General features: G+C 38.3%; 1 protein-coding gene across 14 annotated transcripts in view; it reads right to left on the bottom strand.

The window, feature by feature from the left end:
• Positions 1–20,487, bottom strand: part of myocd (myocardin) — a 111,231-nt gene that overhangs the window by 10,485 nt on the left and 80,259 nt on the right. For 8 of the 14 annotated variants that reach the window (XM_072712268.1, XM_072712271.1, XM_072712270.1 and 5 more), the window contains 5 exons: positions 8,619–8,684; positions 5,454–5,509; positions 4,421–4,496; positions 3,548–3,712; positions 800–975 (listed from right to left, as the gene is read on the bottom strand). In XM_072712268.1, the coding sequence (XP_072568369.1) occupies positions 800–975; positions 3,548–3,712; positions 4,421–4,496; positions 5,454–5,509; positions 8,619–8,684 (539 nt within the window). Of the gene's footprint in view, positions 1–799; positions 976–3,547; positions 3,713–4,420; positions 4,497–5,453; positions 5,510–8,618; positions 8,685–13,695; positions 14,100–14,132; positions 14,169–20,487 lie in introns of those variants that run through there. The other 6 variants (XM_023837253.2, XM_072712277.1, XM_072712274.1 and 3 more) reach the window with 5 other exon arrangements.

Here is a 20,487-nt window from a genome sequence, read left to right as displayed (position 1 = left end):
TGGTACCCCAACACCTCTAAGTAATACTGTCCTTGTCAAGCCTCAAACTATTATATGAACAAGAGGCTTATTTACTAGGATGAACATAGTAAAATATGATAGCACAAGAGTAGACCAATGTTTAGTCATAATGTTCAGCTAGCAAGTAATCATGTAGTCAGTCACTAATGCACTTGGTAATAAGGTGACATAGATTAAAAAAGGCTTTGAACCCACTTTAGCAAATAAACGCTATGCATCATAGTGATAGCTGTCTATCAGCGATATGAATCTTCATTTAAGCACGGTTATATGTGTAACCAGTAATATATTTTTCAGCTGAGATGCTGTTTTTTTTAACAGCCATTTTCCTTATAATTAGGCTAAAACCCAGCAGAAACTGTACAAGAAATAGCTGCTGAACAAAACTTTTATTCTACTTGCACAATTAAGCAGTTGTTATATATGTGTGTGTGTGTGTTGTTAATTTATATTTTTATTAAAATACATTAATTTCAGCATTAGGCATTTGTTTAATACTATGGGGCCATTAGGAAGCAAGAAGATCCAGACAGAAGAGAGATGCCATCTAAGGTGGCATTGAGTTGACTTCATGGCATCTTATAATAATAATCCAATGGGAGGACGTCTAATGAAAGTCAAAGGAACCAAATGTAGTTTGCACAGAACCAGCTGAATCAGAATACACACTCATGATTCCAGAGCTGAAATGGTATAGTTTATTCAAGTCGTCTCCATAACTGCACACTTCCTTCACGCGAAATCGATTTTTGGTGCGGTTTCTTTTGTTCTTCCTCACCTGTCGGGTGCCGGCGAGGGCTGGAGAAGAGGAGTCACTGCTCTTGGTTTCTGATGAGGAGCACACAGAGCCCTGAGACTCGTTGCTGTGAGGTTGCTCGGGGGAGAGACTGTCACTGCTGCTGTCCTCTTCAAATGCATACGAATCCTCTTCTTTGAGGAACTTCCCATGGTTCACTGCAGAGGAAGACCAAACGCATGATTGCAATGAGTCAGCCACGAACATGCTCATGAGAAAGAAACCAAATCCAGAACATGGTATATGACATACAGTCCAGTATTTAGAGTTAAACAGGCACTTCTCTTTTTAACGTAGACCACCTGTTGTAAGATACCAAATACCAAGATATAGCTACTACAGCCGTGTGACCTTCAACCGTATTATACGTATATTTTTAACATAAAGTAACAAATTGTTTGTTACTGACACTAAGTACAAACACTTGGCCTGGAAGTGCTGGGATGCATCAGAAGGAAACTGACATGAACACTTCAGTAGAGAGCAGACTCTGATAAGCTGAACACTGATAGGCAGTGATATACACACACAAGTCAGCTTTAGGGTTACTTTGGGGACAGTGGGTGGAGAGATTGGTTTTATATCTGGGCAAGTGACCTGGCATGTGCAAACCCTGGTTCTAATCACGAGAGCCGCAGTCCTTTGCAGCCCTGGCGAATGCTGTCCAGAGCATGCAACCAACACGGCTGTTATTTCCTCCACCTGTTGATTTTGGACTCAGGCTACGTTACGGCCTTGAAGGCACCTGACTAAAAGCCGTCTTGGTGTTTGTCACCATAGGTCATTTGGAAAACTGTTCCCTGCGGCGTCTGTACCAACAGAACAAACGGCTAAAGCAATGCTACGCATTGCAGCTCACATTAAATTTCTCACACTAAATTAATACAGGTAGGGTGCCTCATTAGTCTGACTAAAAAACGAGCAGCTGCACATGGGTTGTTCTCTGAGACACCTTTGTAGGTGGTTTAGTGGAAAGGCATAAATCTCATGCAGTCAAAACACACAGAAAAGGCAGAAACACTCAATTGATCTGGGGTAGAGGGCTGATCTAAATACAGCTGATGTTTATCTAAGTAAAACATGCTTTTAAACAAAGATCATGTAAACTAATGCTGGTCACCATACCAAATCAGGCTTACGTCATGTTTTTTTTCCCCTTTTTTTTCAGATTTCAGCAACTACAGTAGTAAACATTAAGTATTTGCATGGGGTTTAAACAAAAATCAGAGAATGATCTAAGAGCAGCAGCACAGGTCAGCTGTTTGTGAGAAAAACAATTTAACAGAGCAGGTTGCAATAAACAACAAAGGTATATAGTGCAACCCGGAGGCTTTCTCTGTATTTGGGGAAGTCGTACAAAAGGCATCAGCCACAGTTACACTTCCTACCTGTGTTTCCTTTTTTGTTTCTATATATGTGTGTGTAATCATAATAATGAAGGCAAAATTTAATATTATAAAATAATAATTAAGTGTAAACTCAAGTAAGGAATTGACTGAGGAATCTGCAGCAAGTACCAAGATATGTGATACGCATTTGAAGCAGCTGTGTTATGTATTAAAATGTCTTTGACTCATGCTGCTATGTACATGTATGTGGGATTTGAACCCCAACCCACATACACTACATTCTGTCTGTGTGTGTGAGCGGGTTTACCTGTCCTACATAATGTCCCCATAACGTGATAAATATCTGTTTTTTTTCCCTTATGGGGACCGGTTTCCTGGTCCCCATAAGGGAAAACTCTATTTTATAAAAGTCGGTGACTGCTATGAAAAAATTAAAAATGCAAAAACTCTTGTATTTTGTTAGGTTAATTATGGTTATGGTTAGGGCAGGGTAGGGGTTAAGGTTGTCATAGTTAGCGTTAGCATTTTTCCCATTGAAATGAATGAGTGGTCCCCATAAGGATATGTATACCCTACATGTGTGTGTGTGTCTCAGACAGAGTGAGTAGGGGTTCAAATCTCACCTCTGCTCCGTGTGTATGATTTTGGGTTCAAATCGCACTTCTGTGTGTGTGGGTTCAAATCCCACCTCTGTTCCTTGTCTATGGGATGGGGTTTGAATCCCACCTCTGTTCGTGCATGGACCTTGCATGTTTTTCCTGTGACATGTACTGTATATTTTTGTCCAGGTCCTCTGGCTTCCTCAGTCCTAAAACATGTGTAGTGTCTAAATTTTGTCCATAGTTACATGTTCTGCAGTGGACTGGCATCCTATCATAGGTTTACCCCTGCACTGTGACCTGTACTATCTGGAATACTATAGATATTTGGATGATAAATAAGACTGATAAGATTTTTGATCACAGAACAACAGGCTTTTGATCTAGCTTTTTCAAAGAATCAATGAATATTGTGAAAGCTTAATGAAAGGTTTATAATCTATCATTCCAAGCTTAACTGGCCAGCAATAAAACAAAGGATGCAGACAATGTAGAGGTAAATTGCAACACAATTTCAGCCTCAATGGACTCTAATGACGAAATGACAAAGAAGCCCACTGCCATAAGCCAGCTGTCTTGAAGGGAATGTTGGAGTTGAAACAGATGTTTGCATGTGAACAATACAGATTTTCAGGCCATGTGTTGAATTTTAGTGGGGGTGTGCAATTCATGTAATAAACCAGGTGCTGAAGAAAAAAAAAAAATTACAGACAGGGAGAAAGTACCCTATCTACTGCAATATAATTTGGAATTAAAACATTCTCTCTATTTTTTTTAGATACCTTTCATTGCAGCTTCTTTGATAGCTGAATCAACGGGAATGATATTCTTTTCTACCAGCTCCAAAGGGCCGGGTCTTAGAGCGATTTTCTGATTAAGATCGTCGGCAAGCCTGGCTCGCTTTAGTTTCATCTGAGTCGCTTGTACGGAGCCCTCGGTGGCTGAGTCTGTACAGTAAACATAATGATAAGCACCATTAATCCACTGCAATAGTGCCTGTCAGAAGCACATATAGGATGCATGAATGAAGTGATATAGTACGTAAGCGGTTTGCGTAATGCTTCCTGAAATGTGTCTTTGTTGGCATAGAGATAATAAGCTGCGACTCATTTGTGCTCTATCATACTCACTCCAAACAGCAATACATCGCGTCTTAGTATCTGTCTTAGCGCCATTATATGCAGGCAGCTTCCGTTTTTATGCTTGGCATCTCCTGTAGGCCAGATCTATACTATTATATTATTTAGATATATTTTAAAATAACCACTGGAAATTCCACAAAACCCGATTGTTCTTCAGAAAGTATCTTATTGTATTATCCATGTCAGAAAAAAGAACTTATCAATTCATTTAATTATACTCTCTCTCTATATATTTATTATACTTTATTATACACTCATAGATTTTTTTATGGGTCCTTTGGGATTTGTAGAAGAGCTCAGAATTCCAAAATAATCAGTAATGATAATGAAATTTCTGTGTTAAATGTGGAGCTTAATGTTGTGTGTAAATGGTCTGTTTGTATTATTGAATAATCAAAGTAATTATTTTGATTAGAGTGTAACTTCATCAACTGGGCATCCAAGCACCATATAACTTTTTATATATATATATAAAAAAACAAATATACAAATAACAAAAAATGTGTTTCTTACCTCGTAAAATATGCATGTTGAGCAAATCGGACTTCTCTTGTCTACCTCTAATTTTATGCCTTAAGAAATCCCCAGTCTGCAAAACATGACAGTATCCATTGCAGTCATCTATGTACTTTTGTTTTAACACAGAAATGTACACCATTAAAAAAAGTTTGATGTTATTCTTTTATCACAAAATACAATGAGAGATCATAAAACATAAATGGGTAACAGCTTTGATTACACGCTGAAGGTATGTGATGCATCCCCTTTCAGAAAAGCAGCTACCACAAATATATAAATGAATGGAACTTTCAAAGAACTTTTTTGCAGGAATGTACACCTGGGATGGATGAGGATGTTTAAGATACATAATGCTCAAGGAGGGCTGAACATCTGCCAATTTCTCTGCCTCTTTCACCAAGTATTTTAATGAGCTTCTGTTTATCCCTAATTCTATGTCTTCAAGGTTACATATCTCCATTCTCGTCTTGTGTCTATGGGATTACCTCAGTATCACATGTATTACATCCTTTCAATGAGAATTCTCCCCTTAAAGCATCCCCAAATGGGACTGTAAAATAAATTTTCTGCCAAAGACGGTGATTGAAAATGAGATATTTCCATTCTTAGTTCTTGTCAAAGAAGTATTTGTGGAGTATTTGTGATGATCGGCATACAAATATAGTAATAAATGTACGGCGAAATTTGCAACTTTTCCAGAACGTCAGATGTAACTGACAGGACTGATTAATTTCTCAGGAGGCTAAACCTGAAATAAGAACTCTGTTATCTGAGCAATTTATAGCGGAAAGCTACATTCATGATAACAAAAGATACTTGATTAAAGAAATTAAGTAAACGGTTATTAGGATAGGGGAATTCGGGCTAAGCTATGGTCTTACCTTACTGTTGGCAATAAGGACAGAATCTGAAGTATAATATTTAATACAGCACTTCTGTTTTATCATATCTTCCCCAAAAATGTCTCAGGGTTGAAAAGCACATTTCTGTTGATTTATATTAAGTTTATGGCGTTCGTTTCTGTTACCTTGGACCGTTCAATACTTCTTCTCTGTTCTTGGAATGCAGCTGGACTCTTCAGTGCTGTAAAATAAACAATGAAATCTGATTACAAGGTACACTGAGATCTTTAAGAAAAAGTTTAGCTAATTAACTCTGCAAAAATATACACTGGCACTACCTGACTTCAGAATACATAACATTCATTTCGGAATACATAACATTCATTTCCATATTTGATCTGTTGCTTAAGCTTTGCAATCTTTGTATTACAAAAAAAATGTATTACTGTATGAAACATATACCCATGTTTAAAACAGTCTGTCAGTAACGAACTTAACTTGTTAGTGCATGTCGTAACTCCAAAGTAAGGATACAAACTGTATTTTCATCTGAAAAACCAGTTATACATATGCACTCAATTACACACAAATACTTTAAAAACTACATCTTACAAGAAGGATACTGAAGTCTGCTTAATGTGTTTGTATTGTACAGTTTAAAATAAGGTCAACAACATAAACTGCACTTAATTTTTATCACAGATGCTGATTCCTATAATTGTGCTCTGAGCTTCAAATATTGCAAACAGATGTATAAGGCTTTAACAACATGGATAGTGACTAGATTATGATGACAGGAAAACCATTGATGCAAAAGCAAAATATCATCCATACATTTAATATTATGCCGAAAAGAACCTGTTATTCAAGAAGAAAGTATAGTCGTACATAAAACATATAGTGGGCCACATGAAATGCTTAGCACATGGCAGCCATTCCAATAGGGGGCTTGAGAGATAATGCAGATAAGGCTTTCCGTAGTGACCTGCAGCCTTTGCAGGGAATGAAACATGCGACAGTGGGGCCATAGGTTGGATGTCTTAAGTAATCCGTCAAATTAACTTTTTATTTCGCCATCACCGATATTTACCTGACATTAATAAACAAGGCGATGTTTTATTATCACAAGTTTACTTACCAAGTTAGTTGATAGCAGAAAATAATTAAGGTGAAACTTAAACAGTTTGAACTGAATTTTGTGGAGATTCTCAGTAAATACAGTACCTCTCAATGCTTTCTCTTTTTATATACAGTGAAAGCAGTGATAAACCTGAGAGATTCTGCGAGGGAACACAAACGGACCTGGGAAGTAGTAAGGGTTGATTTACATTACCATTCAGTGACATTCACTGACAGACTGTTCTTTATACGACAGACCACACAGACAATCAGTGAAGAATGAACTGCAGACCTAGAGAATTGATATATTCTTCCATTGAGAGAGATCTCCCAACTGTGAGAGACCCAGAGAGACCAGGGAACAAGCCACACGCACGCCGAGCAGTGCGTCCTCCAGCTCCTCCCAGGCCACAGTCCAAACAACCCTGAGAGGCCTGACTACATGTTAAAGAGCCTAATAAACACCAGATGTTCCTGGCAGAAATGTATACACAGACTATACACATTGACCATCTTCCAAAATAGACAAAAAAGATTGAAATATCAAGCCCATAAAAGATTAACATAAAATCTCTTCCAATAATAAAAATCCTTCAAGTAGTCTGCAGAGCTACTTAAGACCACAAAGTATAAGATTATCCCCAAACGTGCAGATTATTATTATCGTTATTATTACTATTATGCAACCAAATTCTTTTATCCAAGAATAAAGCATATTCATATTTCAGTATTGCGAGAACCAAGTTTTAGTAAATGGGAATATAACGCACACAAAATCATTTGAAAGAATGATATGACACACAAAAAGCAGTCTATGAAACATGATTAATGACCATCTGATTAAAAAGAAAAAAATCTAATAATTTTTAAAATTTTCTGAAGCATAATATAAATGATGATTCCCTTCAGGGTTTACTTCTCATGCACAAATAAAAATTATACGTGCCAACTGTATCGCTTGGTACGCAATACATTCTGTGAAAGTTGCATTTCAAAGAGGTAAGAAAGCTGTTAGAAAGCACCCACTAAAATCTTCAAAAAGGTTCTATCTCCCTCTGCAACCTCTTGCCTACAATCAAGAGATAAAGTGGCAATCCAAATTTCTTTTAAAAGGGCCATGGTCTAGCCAATCGCATTCTCTGTGGCTCTTTTATCTCCGACTGACTCTCTGAAATTGATAGGACTAGCATTGGAATTCCCTTTCCTTACACACTTGTAAACCAGTTATCTCCGTCCTACTTGTACCATTTCAAAAAGCTAAAACTAATTGAATAATCTCTTTTCCAGCAGTGTCTTTACAAATGACTTGATCAAATGAAGTAAATACAGTATGTTGTTTGTAACTCACAGTACTGCTCTGTGAGTCTTTTAAACCCTTATTTTTTGCTAGCAAATCAGGACAACGTTCCATCAACCATTTTTAATGTGAGAATTCATTTTTAAGTACCAGTATTCGATGATTTATAAAAAGTATCCAACCCTTGTTCTTGTAAGACAAGACTCAGTTTTAAAGAATATGAATTCTGTTGTCATAATTTCCTGGTCTGACTTTTAGCATTGGAAAACTTTCTTGTTTGCCAACTGCTTTACCGTTCTTAAAAAGAAAATAACTTGTTTTCCCTGATCTTCACCTACTTCCACCCTTCATCAATTAATGGAAGAGATTCAGCAAGTAAACAGACTAAATTTCCTTTCTACTTATACGGGAATTACTGTGATCACACAATACAGGACAAAATTTCAAAATGTGAGTGTTGGGTGTGATAACAAAATCCATTGTTATGGCAACAACTGAGTGCTGCTCAAAGCCGGTTGCGGTTTAAACAGGTGCTAGTCATGTAAATGTATCTGCCTGCAAGCCCGAACAATGCAGGCCCGACAAGCACATGAGATTCCACTGAGGTCAGCTTCTGGCCCTGCTGTTGCCTGCTAGCTGTCAGTGGCATATGACAAGATTATAACCTCCATAACCTCCATTAAAAAGACTGGATTAAAAAGAAAAAAGAAACAAAAGAAATGAGCCTCTGGTTTCCAAGTATGTTCATTAGCTTGTAAAAACAATGACATATGTTTCTGCGGCTTGGTTATCCCTCCCCGTGTATGAAGAGCTCCCAGAGTTCACTCTGCACACATGACTCAGATCTGTTGCTTTAAAAACCACTTGTTGGCCCAAAGGTGGAGGTAAACAAAAATATGGAATATGTATAAATCATATTATATGTATTACTCACGAGGCATGATGCCCTGGTCTGCAAGCTGCTCTCGTGTCCTCCTCTGCTGGAGTCGTAACTGCAGGACTGGGCGGGGGAGGGGGAAGTGGGAAACAGACTGTTTGATTTAATCTAAATCTACCCATAAGCCTGCGAATATGTTAAATGTTTGTTTGCATGAATTTGTGTGATTTTTTTTTTAATTCCACAGTATATTAGTATGGGAGATGCAGGGTAAGTGCTGAATTATTACAGTGTGAGCGAGAAACAAATTTGACGTTAGATACATAGTTATGTTTTGTTTTACGTTAGACCACTCCTGGTTAAAGTGGAAATAATGTGATTTTGCTGATTGCACTATGGAAAGGCCAGGTGATTATTAGTCATGTAATGCACGGTACTCTGCTGAAAGTTCTTAGGTCAATCTAACCGGCACATCACAAACTGCAGCTCTAGTAATGAGTCAAACATAAAATACACGGATGTGAAGCAATCCAAATCATTCTATAGATAGTGATCCAGCAACTTCGTTGTTTCAGCAAACTGAAATATGAGAAGGACCAACTAACAAGGACAAACTTGTAAGTCAACTACATTTTATGGATAACCAAGTGAATTTGTAATTTAACAAAAGCATCTTACTATGCAATGATATTCTCATTGCTATAACTCATCACAGACATGTCATTTGGAAGTTTAGCAGTATAAAGTTTAGAAACTGTTGATTTCTTAAGTTATAAAAATGAAAAGAAAACAACTAAAATGAGGTTGTCGGATGGGAAAGAATGTCACAATTTAAAAAATTTGATTCAATAGCCTGGGAAATATTCACTGTATGTAATTTGGGGAAATACTCTTCTGAAAAACATGAAAAGAAAATAAAATGAAAAAAAAATTGTAAGCTAACAAATATTTCTTAAAACAGGATGTTCAACTATGATAAACATGGCTCCCACCTTTTAAACAAACTTCCCTGCAGTGTGTGGTCTTTGGGTGTGGAGTGTTGCAAGGTCACTCAAATGTAGGGCTGAACCCAACACATATGTAGCAACCTCTCCTGAGCTCTTGGACTGAATCTGTGCCTCTACCATGACCTGCACACTCAGTCAATGTGAACCACAGACTCTGCGCATGCAAAACTGACGGTAGTGTACATTCAGACAAAAGACTCTCAGATTCACTGGGCATCCTGGATTACGTACAGTGGCCTCAGCCCAAAGTTCTCCTTAAAGTCATTGTCTGTCGAATGATAAAAAGATTGTGTACTTCATTAATTGCTCTCAGTAGTAACATATACAAGCATGTCATGTTGGAATGCCAATCAAGCTCGGAAAATAATTTTGAAAGCAATTTCAGCATAATTTTGATGCATTAATGAGACTTTGTCATATTTTGGTTAATATGCACTGCATTGCATGGGATGGAAATAATAATTTCAATGTACATATGTAGTTGTTCAGAGAAATATCACAGGGACATCACTGAATCATATTTTGTGACTTGTGGGATACAACTGGAATACCAGTCAGCAGGATACAGAGATTAATGAGTTGTTCGGGGTTCAAGAGAGTTTAGGAATATCTAAGGAGCAGGAAAAAAAGACTTTTTTTCCAACTACGACAGCTCTCCTATACTGTAGGTGTTTGCCACAACAAGGTACCAGCTCTGAGGATAGGAAGCCCATTGTTTTAGTTCTGCATCATGGTACAATCAATACATGGGGGTTTTAATTATCTTGTGGCCAGGCTTTTATAGTTCTCTTCTGCAATGTTTTTGCTACACCGTAATCACCAGACAGTAATCATTTTTATGTTAGATTGTTGGTTCTGTTGGTTGATACAGAGAAGACACATTTGTAGTACTTTAGTGCTTCATACTCAATCAGTTCAAAAGCAGAAAATAATGCTGAACAAAGGATTGCGTATTTACAAGCAGCTTTAAATGATTTAATAAAACGATGAACCAATGGACTGAAGATTCTGGCAACCAGCGAGGCACTGCATTGGTGGTGCTGACTGAGCTGATTTACTCCACCTTTAAATTTGGTTAATTACACAACTTATTGATTAATCCACCAGTGCTCATTTTAACTGTCTAACCTGGACAGGGTCATCTGGAAGCTTTCAGTGGCAACACTGGGCACAAGGCTGGCATTCATCCTGGGCGAGATGCCAATCCATCAGAGGGCACATACACACTCAAAGTCATACTCTATGGGCAATTCAGAAACACCAGTTACCCTAACTGCATGCTTCTGGACAGAGTGAGGAAAGCTACAGAACATGGAGAGAACACGCAAACTCCACAAAGACATTTGAACTTTTGTCTAATGCTTGTATTAATACAAGTCATGCTATTTGGTGGTGACGCTAACTCTTCACAGCAAACAATGGTGTAAAATCAATGTTTCCTCCAGCAAATGACGAAAACTGTGGAGTATTTTTGTATTGCTGGCTTCAGTAACCATCATGAATGTACATCAGCAGTTCACACTATGATTAATGCCAGCCATTTAAACATATTCCAACTCTGAATTATGTTCATGTTGCACCATTCAACGAACTGAAAAAAGAAGACGTCCAGGAATATGCTGGGACAAAGTGTAATACTTATTGATCTACAAGATGATTATTATGTAATGGAACTTCTTTTTTTTGTTGAAAGTGCTGGCTAAACATCATACCAAAAAATGTAGCTAGTCGACTAGACATTACAAGCCACAACAATCAAAGAATGCTGTAGTATTAAATTATAGTGCTGTGTATTAAATCCTGAGTAAAGTATTAGGAATTCATAACCGTCATTCGTTTTTTCAATACAACTATTTGATGGGGCAAACATAAAGCATAAGGTTCACTCTGCAGTATTTACATCCATTCAGTTAATGTTGATAAAGAGAATGTAAACCCTTACAACGTCACAATCCTGGTGGACATTCCAGGCATAGGCAGAATATGATAACAAAAGACACGCAATGGTAATAGAACAGGCACAGCGTTTTTTACCAGTTCAGCGTTACTTACAGTATAATGTTTTTCTGCTTTTCCCTCTCCAGTTTCCCTTTTAACCTAAGATGATTTGGAATTCACTATGCAAAAGTTTTAGGTAATATTATTGAAATGGTCATTTGTACATTTCTATAGGACAGAACACTGTCCTGACCTAAGATCAGACCATCAGCTGTTAAGTACAAATAAGTTCTCTCCCAAGGACACAGAGTCATCATGAAATGAAACCGCAATCTATATTCCCACCTCCGCGTCCCACCTGGCATCTTTATATGTTGTACATGCTACTTTGGTCTCTGTGTTTCTATACTGCTCCTTTCTCTCTGCTCTCCTTCTGTTGCCTGGTGCCTGCCGATACTCTGGAGCTGAAAAGTGAAAGACACCCACCAGAAACATGCTTTCCCTCATTTATCTTGACCTGTCCCCCTGATTGTGATCCTTGTAGCCATTAGCCCTCCAATTATCAAACTGGAGCAGAAGTATACACCTTGCTTCAATTAGAATGGAATGCCTCCTCTAGAAAATTCATAGCATGCACCATGGGAAAAAAGCAGATACAGATTTTTCGATATGGGATGTGACTGTATTTGTGAGCTGCAGTTGTACAGCTCTGACATGCATATATGTCCCTTGCCTTCTGAATCTTTTGACCCCTATTATGCTATCAGCAAAGATATTTAGCATTTATAGACTTACGCATACATTCAGACAAAATTATGAAGGCGGACCTAAATGTTGAGTGTTGATTCTTAACTTTTTTTTTAACACAGTGACGTTATGAACACTGGCTGTGGTAGGAGACTAATCCAACAAAGGTTTCAGCTGAGAGTGAAGGAAGATCAATACCTGTCCCGACTGGAACAAGATTTTGTATGGAAAAGTAAAAGCAGCAAGTTACCATCCACTAAAAGAAAAGTCTTCATTGATTGAATGCATATGTGTAAACAGAGTTCTACATCTGCTGCATATTACTGGCCAAATGTTTGTGGAAAAAAACAAGCCGCCTCTTAAATGTTTCTTGCCATGCCACATTTCTGACTGCAAGCTTGTAATTTTTTGCTTCCTTGACGGACTGACTAATTTACTCTAGTGTTAGTTGTTTAAGCCATGTTTAACGGCAGACAATTATCAGGTGGAAGCTGATAACATTATAGCAATTATAAAACTGCATATCAGCTGTTTTGCTAAAATACTTTAAATAATACCTGATCTAAACTTATTTCGGAAAAAAAAAGTGTCTGAAATTGTTGTCAGTCTTTAAATTCGGATAATTGAAATATTCACATTAATTTGGAAAGTCCAGTTTAAAAACAATTAAAATAACAAGGACAATCTTTGTAATGACTATCCCTGAAAAAAAAAATGTTATGTAATATACTACTGTAGCGGTTTCTTGTTCAGAACCACAATGAAATACATCTGCTAGCACTGACAGTCTCTCTAGTAATATTACCCAGGCAGTATACTATCCAAGTCAGTTTTAGTAACATTTTCACCAGAGAGGTGGCAGTACAGACCATTCCATATAGACCCGTGTAACATAAGCAGCTGCAGATTTTAAAACTTACTTAGAAGGGGAGCCTTGAGCCAGCATGAGCTGTTTTATGTCATACTAAGAAATCTACAAATTAAAATGATGCCTGCAGTCTACAGATAATTCATCAACACAAAACGACAGCACTCATGCTTTAAATCGGCAGGAAATACTTTGGTGTTAATAATAATAATGATGGTGAAGATTATGAGGATGATGATGATGTTACTTGTAAAATTAGTACCAGGTGTCAAAAATATGTGCTTTACTTGTATAGACATTCTGTTTAGTTGAAACAATCCCACAATGTCCTAACTCAAATCTCAAAAGAAGGAAAACTTTTTAAATTTTGTTAAAAGCCAGTCATAAATCACTAAAAGCTAGTCATAATTCACAATTTATATGAACATTTAAAACAGTTCTAAGAAAAACAACAACAAAAAAAAACAGACTTACAACAACCTTTAAAACAAGAGAACAATAAAGGCATATAAAAAAAAAACAGAATAAAAGTAGATAAAGCTCACATGTGGAACACACAAGTGAAACAACTCACCTGATCTGAACTTGCTTCGAATGAGTAAAGAATGTTCAGATCCTAGAAGTGTCATTGTGTTCTGAATTTAGGTCCAGTGTCAGAAGGACAGCCACATAAATAACACTCTTCTCTCTTCAAATCAGATGCTGGCTTAAATGACAACAAACAAGTCTAGCTCAAATGTAGGAAGAAAGTACTTCAATTAAAAAAAAGAAAACATTTGAGGGCTAAGAGTGTGGGAAAAAGGGAGTCTATCCCTTTAAACTTCTATACGCTAGTGACTGCGCATTTCCCTTGGGGTTGCTTCTTAAATGTAGTCAGCTAGCAAAACTTGTAAATGGTTTTTGGTCCCATCTACCACTGACCCTCCACAAGAGAGCGAATGATTTCCCCTGTGCTGGGAGGGTCCAAAAAACCAAAGGCTCAACAGAACCCTCCTCCCGCAAAGACCTTACCAGGGGGGCTGCAGACGCCCCTGTGAAATGTCTGCCCCAGGACAGTCACCACACAGATATCCCAGCAAGCTCTCTGTTACATATACACCAGTCTTCCAAGTAGTCTGGGGATCAGCAGTGCACACGAGTAATAGTAAACAGTGGTCAGCGAGCCGAGTCATTGTCATAGTAGAAATAAGGGCCGCAGTATAGCTATTTGCGTTAGGAAATATCAAAAGAAGTAACATCTCCCACAGATAAAATAAACACCCTAAAACTATACCTTGTCTGCTGTTGCAGCTGATGTTGATTATGTATAACGTGAAGTAAATGATTTGTATTATTTGCATTTCAACTTGTTAAAATTCCTCACGTTTTTTGTTTAGCTTTTCTTTATGTCAGTATGTTGCCCAGTCTTAAATAAGAAATAATCCTGACAAAACAGTGGAGATGATCCTCCCTCTAGCTCTCCAGTACAGTCATAACATTTGTCTGTGTTTTGCTCTGATTTTGGTTAGCTACATGCCTGCAAAACTTTTGTGGAGACACTGTCTACAGTCTACACACAGACAGTTCCTCTGATCCCCAACTCTATGTGCTGTGTCACTAAGATCTAAACTATATCTGACACATGCTATAAATCTAAAATATTCAAATAAGTCAGAATAATCCCTTGGAATGTCTCAGTGTATTTATTTAAAAAAGTGAGTATTCTGTGTATCCGTTTTTTAACTCTCCTATTCAACTTTTCAACAATTGTTTCAATTGGTTTTTTATAGTTCTAATGTCCTACTACTTGAATTTGTTTGGTGGATCTGCTGGAAATGTGGCCACCAAGTGCTCAGGATTAGTATAACGGCATTGTTTCTGGCTTCCTGCAGATCTAAGTCAGTCAATTCAGAGAAACCAAGCAATAAATTTATTTTAAAATGCCCACTCATCACATAATTCCCCTCTTCATTCTTTTTTGCCATTTCTTTTATTTTTTGAGGTTCACTTCTGTATTGCTCCATACTAACTAGAATTGCTGTTGTTGAGAATGTGGATCCTGTACTGCATTTTGAGGCTTAAAATACTCCCGCAGTACTAATTTTGGTATGTTGGCTATTCGTTCTAGATCACACACAAAGCAACAGAGTGTGAAGTGTTCTGGACCTGACTCCATTATTTAATCAATGTAAACTGTTTATATAAAAATGTCTTGTGTTACAAATTCGTCTGTGCCTCTTTGGATCGCCGTAAACCCACAAATTTTACTGATTTGCTTTTGGATCAGTTAATTAGCAGGTGAAAGTGCTTAAAGTAGGGTTTCAGCAGTGAGTTTGACAATGAACACATTGCATCCTTGTGAAATTCCAGTGAAGGTCACAGAGTCCTATCTTAATCCCCACCTTAATTGGGCCTGGTGTCAATGAGGATGACATGTTTCATCTGAATAAACTGATTGGAGCTTCTCATTGGAGCACATCCAGGCATGAGTCATCGCTCTCCATTTATGATGTACGCTTCTTTGTAATAGTGGACATGACTTGGGCAGGGACACTTCGCTGGAACAGTGCTCACATTAAAGGCATGCCACCCTGATGGCTAAGTTTCTTTATTTGTAAAATGAACTGTACTGAACATATTTCACTTTTAAACCACTCCGAATCCATCAACAATTTGATTTAGCGTAACGCATTTGTAATCATTCTAAAATGTGTGGTTTTACAATAATTCCCCACCATAAAACCATATAAATAACATGCATGGGTAATGACATTATACGCGCAGACATACAATTATATGTGAGCAGAAACAGGTTTATTTCGTAATAAAACACTAAATACAAAAATAAAACCTTTTTTTCTGCCTGACTCTTAAAAAGGGGGCTGACATACTCTAAAACCTTATACCAATGTAACAATGAATACTACACTACCTTACATTTCTTGATCTTGGGACATGCAAAATATTTTTATGGTGGTCATATTTGCTATACATCATCAATCACACATTCACCTCCCCTGCTGAACAGCATTACTTAATGAAAATTCACTTTTATTACAAAATACTACACATTTCAGTCACAGGAATTCGTTAATTAATGGGCTGCACATCAGACAAAGAAGAATGTGACTAACTTTTTTTTCTCGTAACATGTAGCATCTGCTCATAGCTTTCATTTGACCCTGTAACGATCTTCATTAGTTATATTACTATTTTGCATGTCTGATATTATTATAGTTTTGATTTTTATCTCTTGGGGGAGGTGGATATGAGGAAGCCTGCTTTCCTCTGGTATGACTGGCTCCGCTACAGACCGTGTAGGCCGGCGTTAGAGCAGCCAGAGTAGATATCTGCTGTTGTGCCTGTTGTGCTGTACCTAGAGCCCGAGGAGCCAACACAAGCAGCTGCCTCCTGGAAAACATGAACGCAACAAACAGGGAACTATTGGTTTGTCACTGTGGGAATGGGCCTGGCAGATGCAGCAGCTGGTTCTTATCTGCGTGAAGCCCATTGGTCTCAGTTGCAATGTCGCTTTAATTACAGTCCTCTGCTTACCATCGCTGTTCTGACTAGCTTGGAGGAATGGCTGAAACCGCAGGTAAACATTCACAAATGGTGCACTTAAATCATTTATCAGAGGCACAAGGCAAGAGGCCTATCACTGTTTTGTTACTCTGTGTCTTGTAATTTCCACATCTATTGAAACATGACTGGCTTTTTCTGCAAGATTTCTGTGCTTTTATAGTTGCTTGTGTCACTTTGATTACAATACATGTCCTACGAGATCTTTTCCACTGATCCCTAACTTTTCCTTCAACTCTTTCACAGATAACATATAACAGGTACTGTACTGCATCTAAAATTAAAGCAACTTAATTATTCTCCATCCACAGATCTAATGTCCATTAGGATTTACAAAGCTAGATATTGCAATATATGGTTACGGCGATCATTTCTAGTCTAGCAGCCTTGCCAGAAAGTGAAATGCCTCAGTATTTTGGGGTGTCACAGCCAAGTAAAGACTCTATTTCAACATGCTTCATTAACTCAAGCAGGGTCTTCATTAACGGCACTTTCGGGAAGAAACAAGCCAAAAAAAAAAAAATGACAATAACAGCTTGGGCCCAGATCCTCCCAGACCCAAGGTAGGGAACATTTTCTTTAGTGTGAAATTACAAAACGTCTTTTGAGCTGGCAAAAGTAATCTGAGAGGAATTCAAAAGAAAAAAAAAATGACTGCAATCACATAGGTTAGCTCACATGGAATCTGGACTGCGCAAAGTAAAACACCCCAATATTATTCTGTGCTTTTACGTGTTTATATCTCAGTAATTGATTCTGCCCTTGCTTACGCCCCAGAATGATGGCTTCATGCCACGTGGGAGGCCAAAAAATATTTCAGTGGTTTTATTTTAAATAGAGCACATGTACCAAAGCTCTGCATCAAAGATTAGGGTTAACTCTTAGATATTATCTGATGTTACGGTGGATCTGTATGCTCTGTACAGCATTGTTACATCCATGCATTTTCCATTACTGTTTATCCAACATAGGGTCACCGTAAGCCTGAACCCTTCTGCTGAAAGCATGTAGCCGAAGGCAGGGTGTACTGTACCCTGATCGGGACGAAAGGCCATCACAGGGACCACTCAGACATGGCCTGGCGCAGCAAAATCACTCATCAAGTTAACTACAGAATCACTGTGGCATCCATGTACAAGATCGCTTTTAATAAAACAGTTAAATAAAAGACAATATTTGCTGAAAGTAACACCCATAAACTTGCATCGCCAGAAAGGATTCATTAATACCCCTGTAAGTCAATGTTGTCAAAACAAATCTACACACCCTTTCCAAGACTATTATAAAATCTTTGCACCTCAATCTCTGTAGCCTCCTGCCATCACTGGTGGCTAACTGATCTCTATTTTACATTCGAAACACAAAACTCTCTTTTTGGCCAAGCCCACTTTGACAAGGCTCTTGCTGAACAAAAGTCTGAAAACTCATCCCCTTAAACCATCCATCCATCCATTTTCTGAAACCACTTATCCTACTAAGGGATGCGGGGGGTCCAGACCCTATCCTGGAGGCTATGGGCACAAGGCAGGAACAACCCAGGATGGGGGGCCAACCCATCGCAGGGCACACTCACTCACACACACACACCGTTCCCGCACACATGCACATCTATGGGCAATTTGGTAACTCCAATTAGCCTCAGCATGTTTTTGGACCTGAAGTATCTGAAGGAAACCCCACGACGACCCAGGGAGATCATGCAAACTCCACACGTGGAACCCTGGTGGAGACTTAAGCCCAGGTCCCAGAGGTGTGAGGTGACAGTGCTAACCACTACCCCCACCTCCCGAAACTACACTCAGAAATTGCATTGCACTCAAGTCCTGAATGCATTCATTATTATATTATATACATACATGCATATATATAGGTAGGTTCAAGGTTGCTGGTTCCAATCCCACAGTCAGTAATAGTCTAATAGTCACATTGTCGCCTTGAGCGCGGCCCTTGAGAACTGCACTGCGGTGCCAGATAAATGGCCGACCCAGCACTGTGACCCCAAGCTTCGCTCTCAGCTGTATGTCTCAAAGGAGAGCAGCATGGGATATGTGAAAACTAAAGCATTCCAATGTACTTATGCAAATGGATAATAGAGCATCACTTCATTTTAACATGCATGAGATGATGATCTAAGTCTGTTGCTATGTATCAATGCAAGGGCATAGATCTGGGTGTGGACAGTAGGGACATGTCCTTCCAATAGGGTACCATGTGCTTAGGGGGCAGGGGGTTCAGCGCCGATTTGGTTCCTACCAGTGTTGAAACCTACACCCTGGTACCAATATATGTAACTTTCAAAAATCAAATAACGTAATTTGAAAGCCTTCAACTTTAGTTGTGCTGTATGTTGTTTTATTTACTTGATTCTCTAAAACAATATGCTTTAATTCTCATAAGGAGGAGGTTATCAAACAGTACAGCTTTATATAGTATTGAATATGCATGCTGTCATGATCGTCGGTGGGCGAACAGGCAAGCAGGGGAGAGGAGCCAGGAAGTCGGGTAGAAACGGGGATTTTATTCGGGAAGCAGGACCGGGGTAACACGACAGTAAACATCAATGACGAGTCTGGGGAAGACTGACTCAGACGAGGACTAAATACAAAAGACAAGCCACGGATAACGAGCCACAGGTGAGAACAATCAGGGCGAAACAGGTGAGTAATGAGGTGGGCGTGGCACACATTGGGAGCGGAAGGAGCGGGGCGTGACACATGCATATATGGCATTCTGTAAAAATGTACTTATATATTCCATATTAAATACACTTAACATTAGTGTAATTAGAAATGTAAGACTGGAATGTACTTTCACTTTGTCCAAAAGGGCCTTTTATTGTCTGTCCCCAGGCTGATGGTTACAAAACAGTAAAGCAGAAGGTTTACATACAGTGGTAATATTTTGGGGATGAGGTTTACAAGTAATATTGATTAAAAAAAGAATATTTTATGCATGCATTTACATTAATAAGTTTGAAATTCAAATTGCATTATTATTATTTTTTAAACCAATAATGATGCCTAGTAGAAATTAAAATGCTGCTCAGAATCAGGCTGCATCTTCATTATTCTTTTGTTTTAGAAACCATCTTCCTACTGCAGACATCTTCATGAGGTGTCCAGCGCAGTGTAATCTAACACGTTTCATGTCCAAACTCCAAGCTCTGAGAGTTACAAAAGGTAGTTTTCACTGAATTTCTGTTCAAGTCCTGTTTCAGATCCAGAGCTAGATCCAGACCCATTTGTTTGATTTCCAGCTACAGGTCAAGAATATAAATGACCAGACATAGTCCCAGAAGTCGTCATTGTTTATATGGCCTCAAAATTGCCCAACCAATGTTTTTCAGACGTAACAGATTAGATTAAATTACAGTGAAATTCTGAGGACAGAATGATGCCGATTAAAGGCATAAGCATCACAAGCCACAATTTCAAATATGTAAGATAAAAGCAACATTAAATCATTTACCATTATTAACAAACAATATTATCTAGCCCATTTCAAAGTTAAACTGGTAACATAGTATGAATATAGCATTTGGGCACTGGACACATAACTGCAAAAGAATCGAAAACAGATTTCATGAATATATCCGATTTTCTTAATTAAAAAGGAACAATTTCCTTATTGTGACTGCTGCGGTATTATAGTTTCTTTGGCCTCGTAAGAGAAGATGGAGGTCTGGGATTTGGGAGCTGTCATCTGCCAGAGGTGCTGACAGAGGCCTAGAGACAGACAGAGCTTTGCAGATACCATTTACATCATTATCAAAGCCCTCAGGAGGAAATGCTTCCAAACACCAGCT

This window comes from Paramormyrops kingsleyae, chromosome 5 (genome assembly GCF_048594095.1).
Source record: "Paramormyrops kingsleyae isolate MSU_618 chromosome 5, PKINGS_0.4, whole genome shotgun sequence".
Classification (NCBI taxonomy): Eukaryota; Metazoa; Chordata; class Actinopteri; order Osteoglossiformes; family Mormyridae; genus Paramormyrops; species Paramormyrops kingsleyae.
This window is presented reverse-complemented; position numbering and strand designations above follow the sequence as displayed.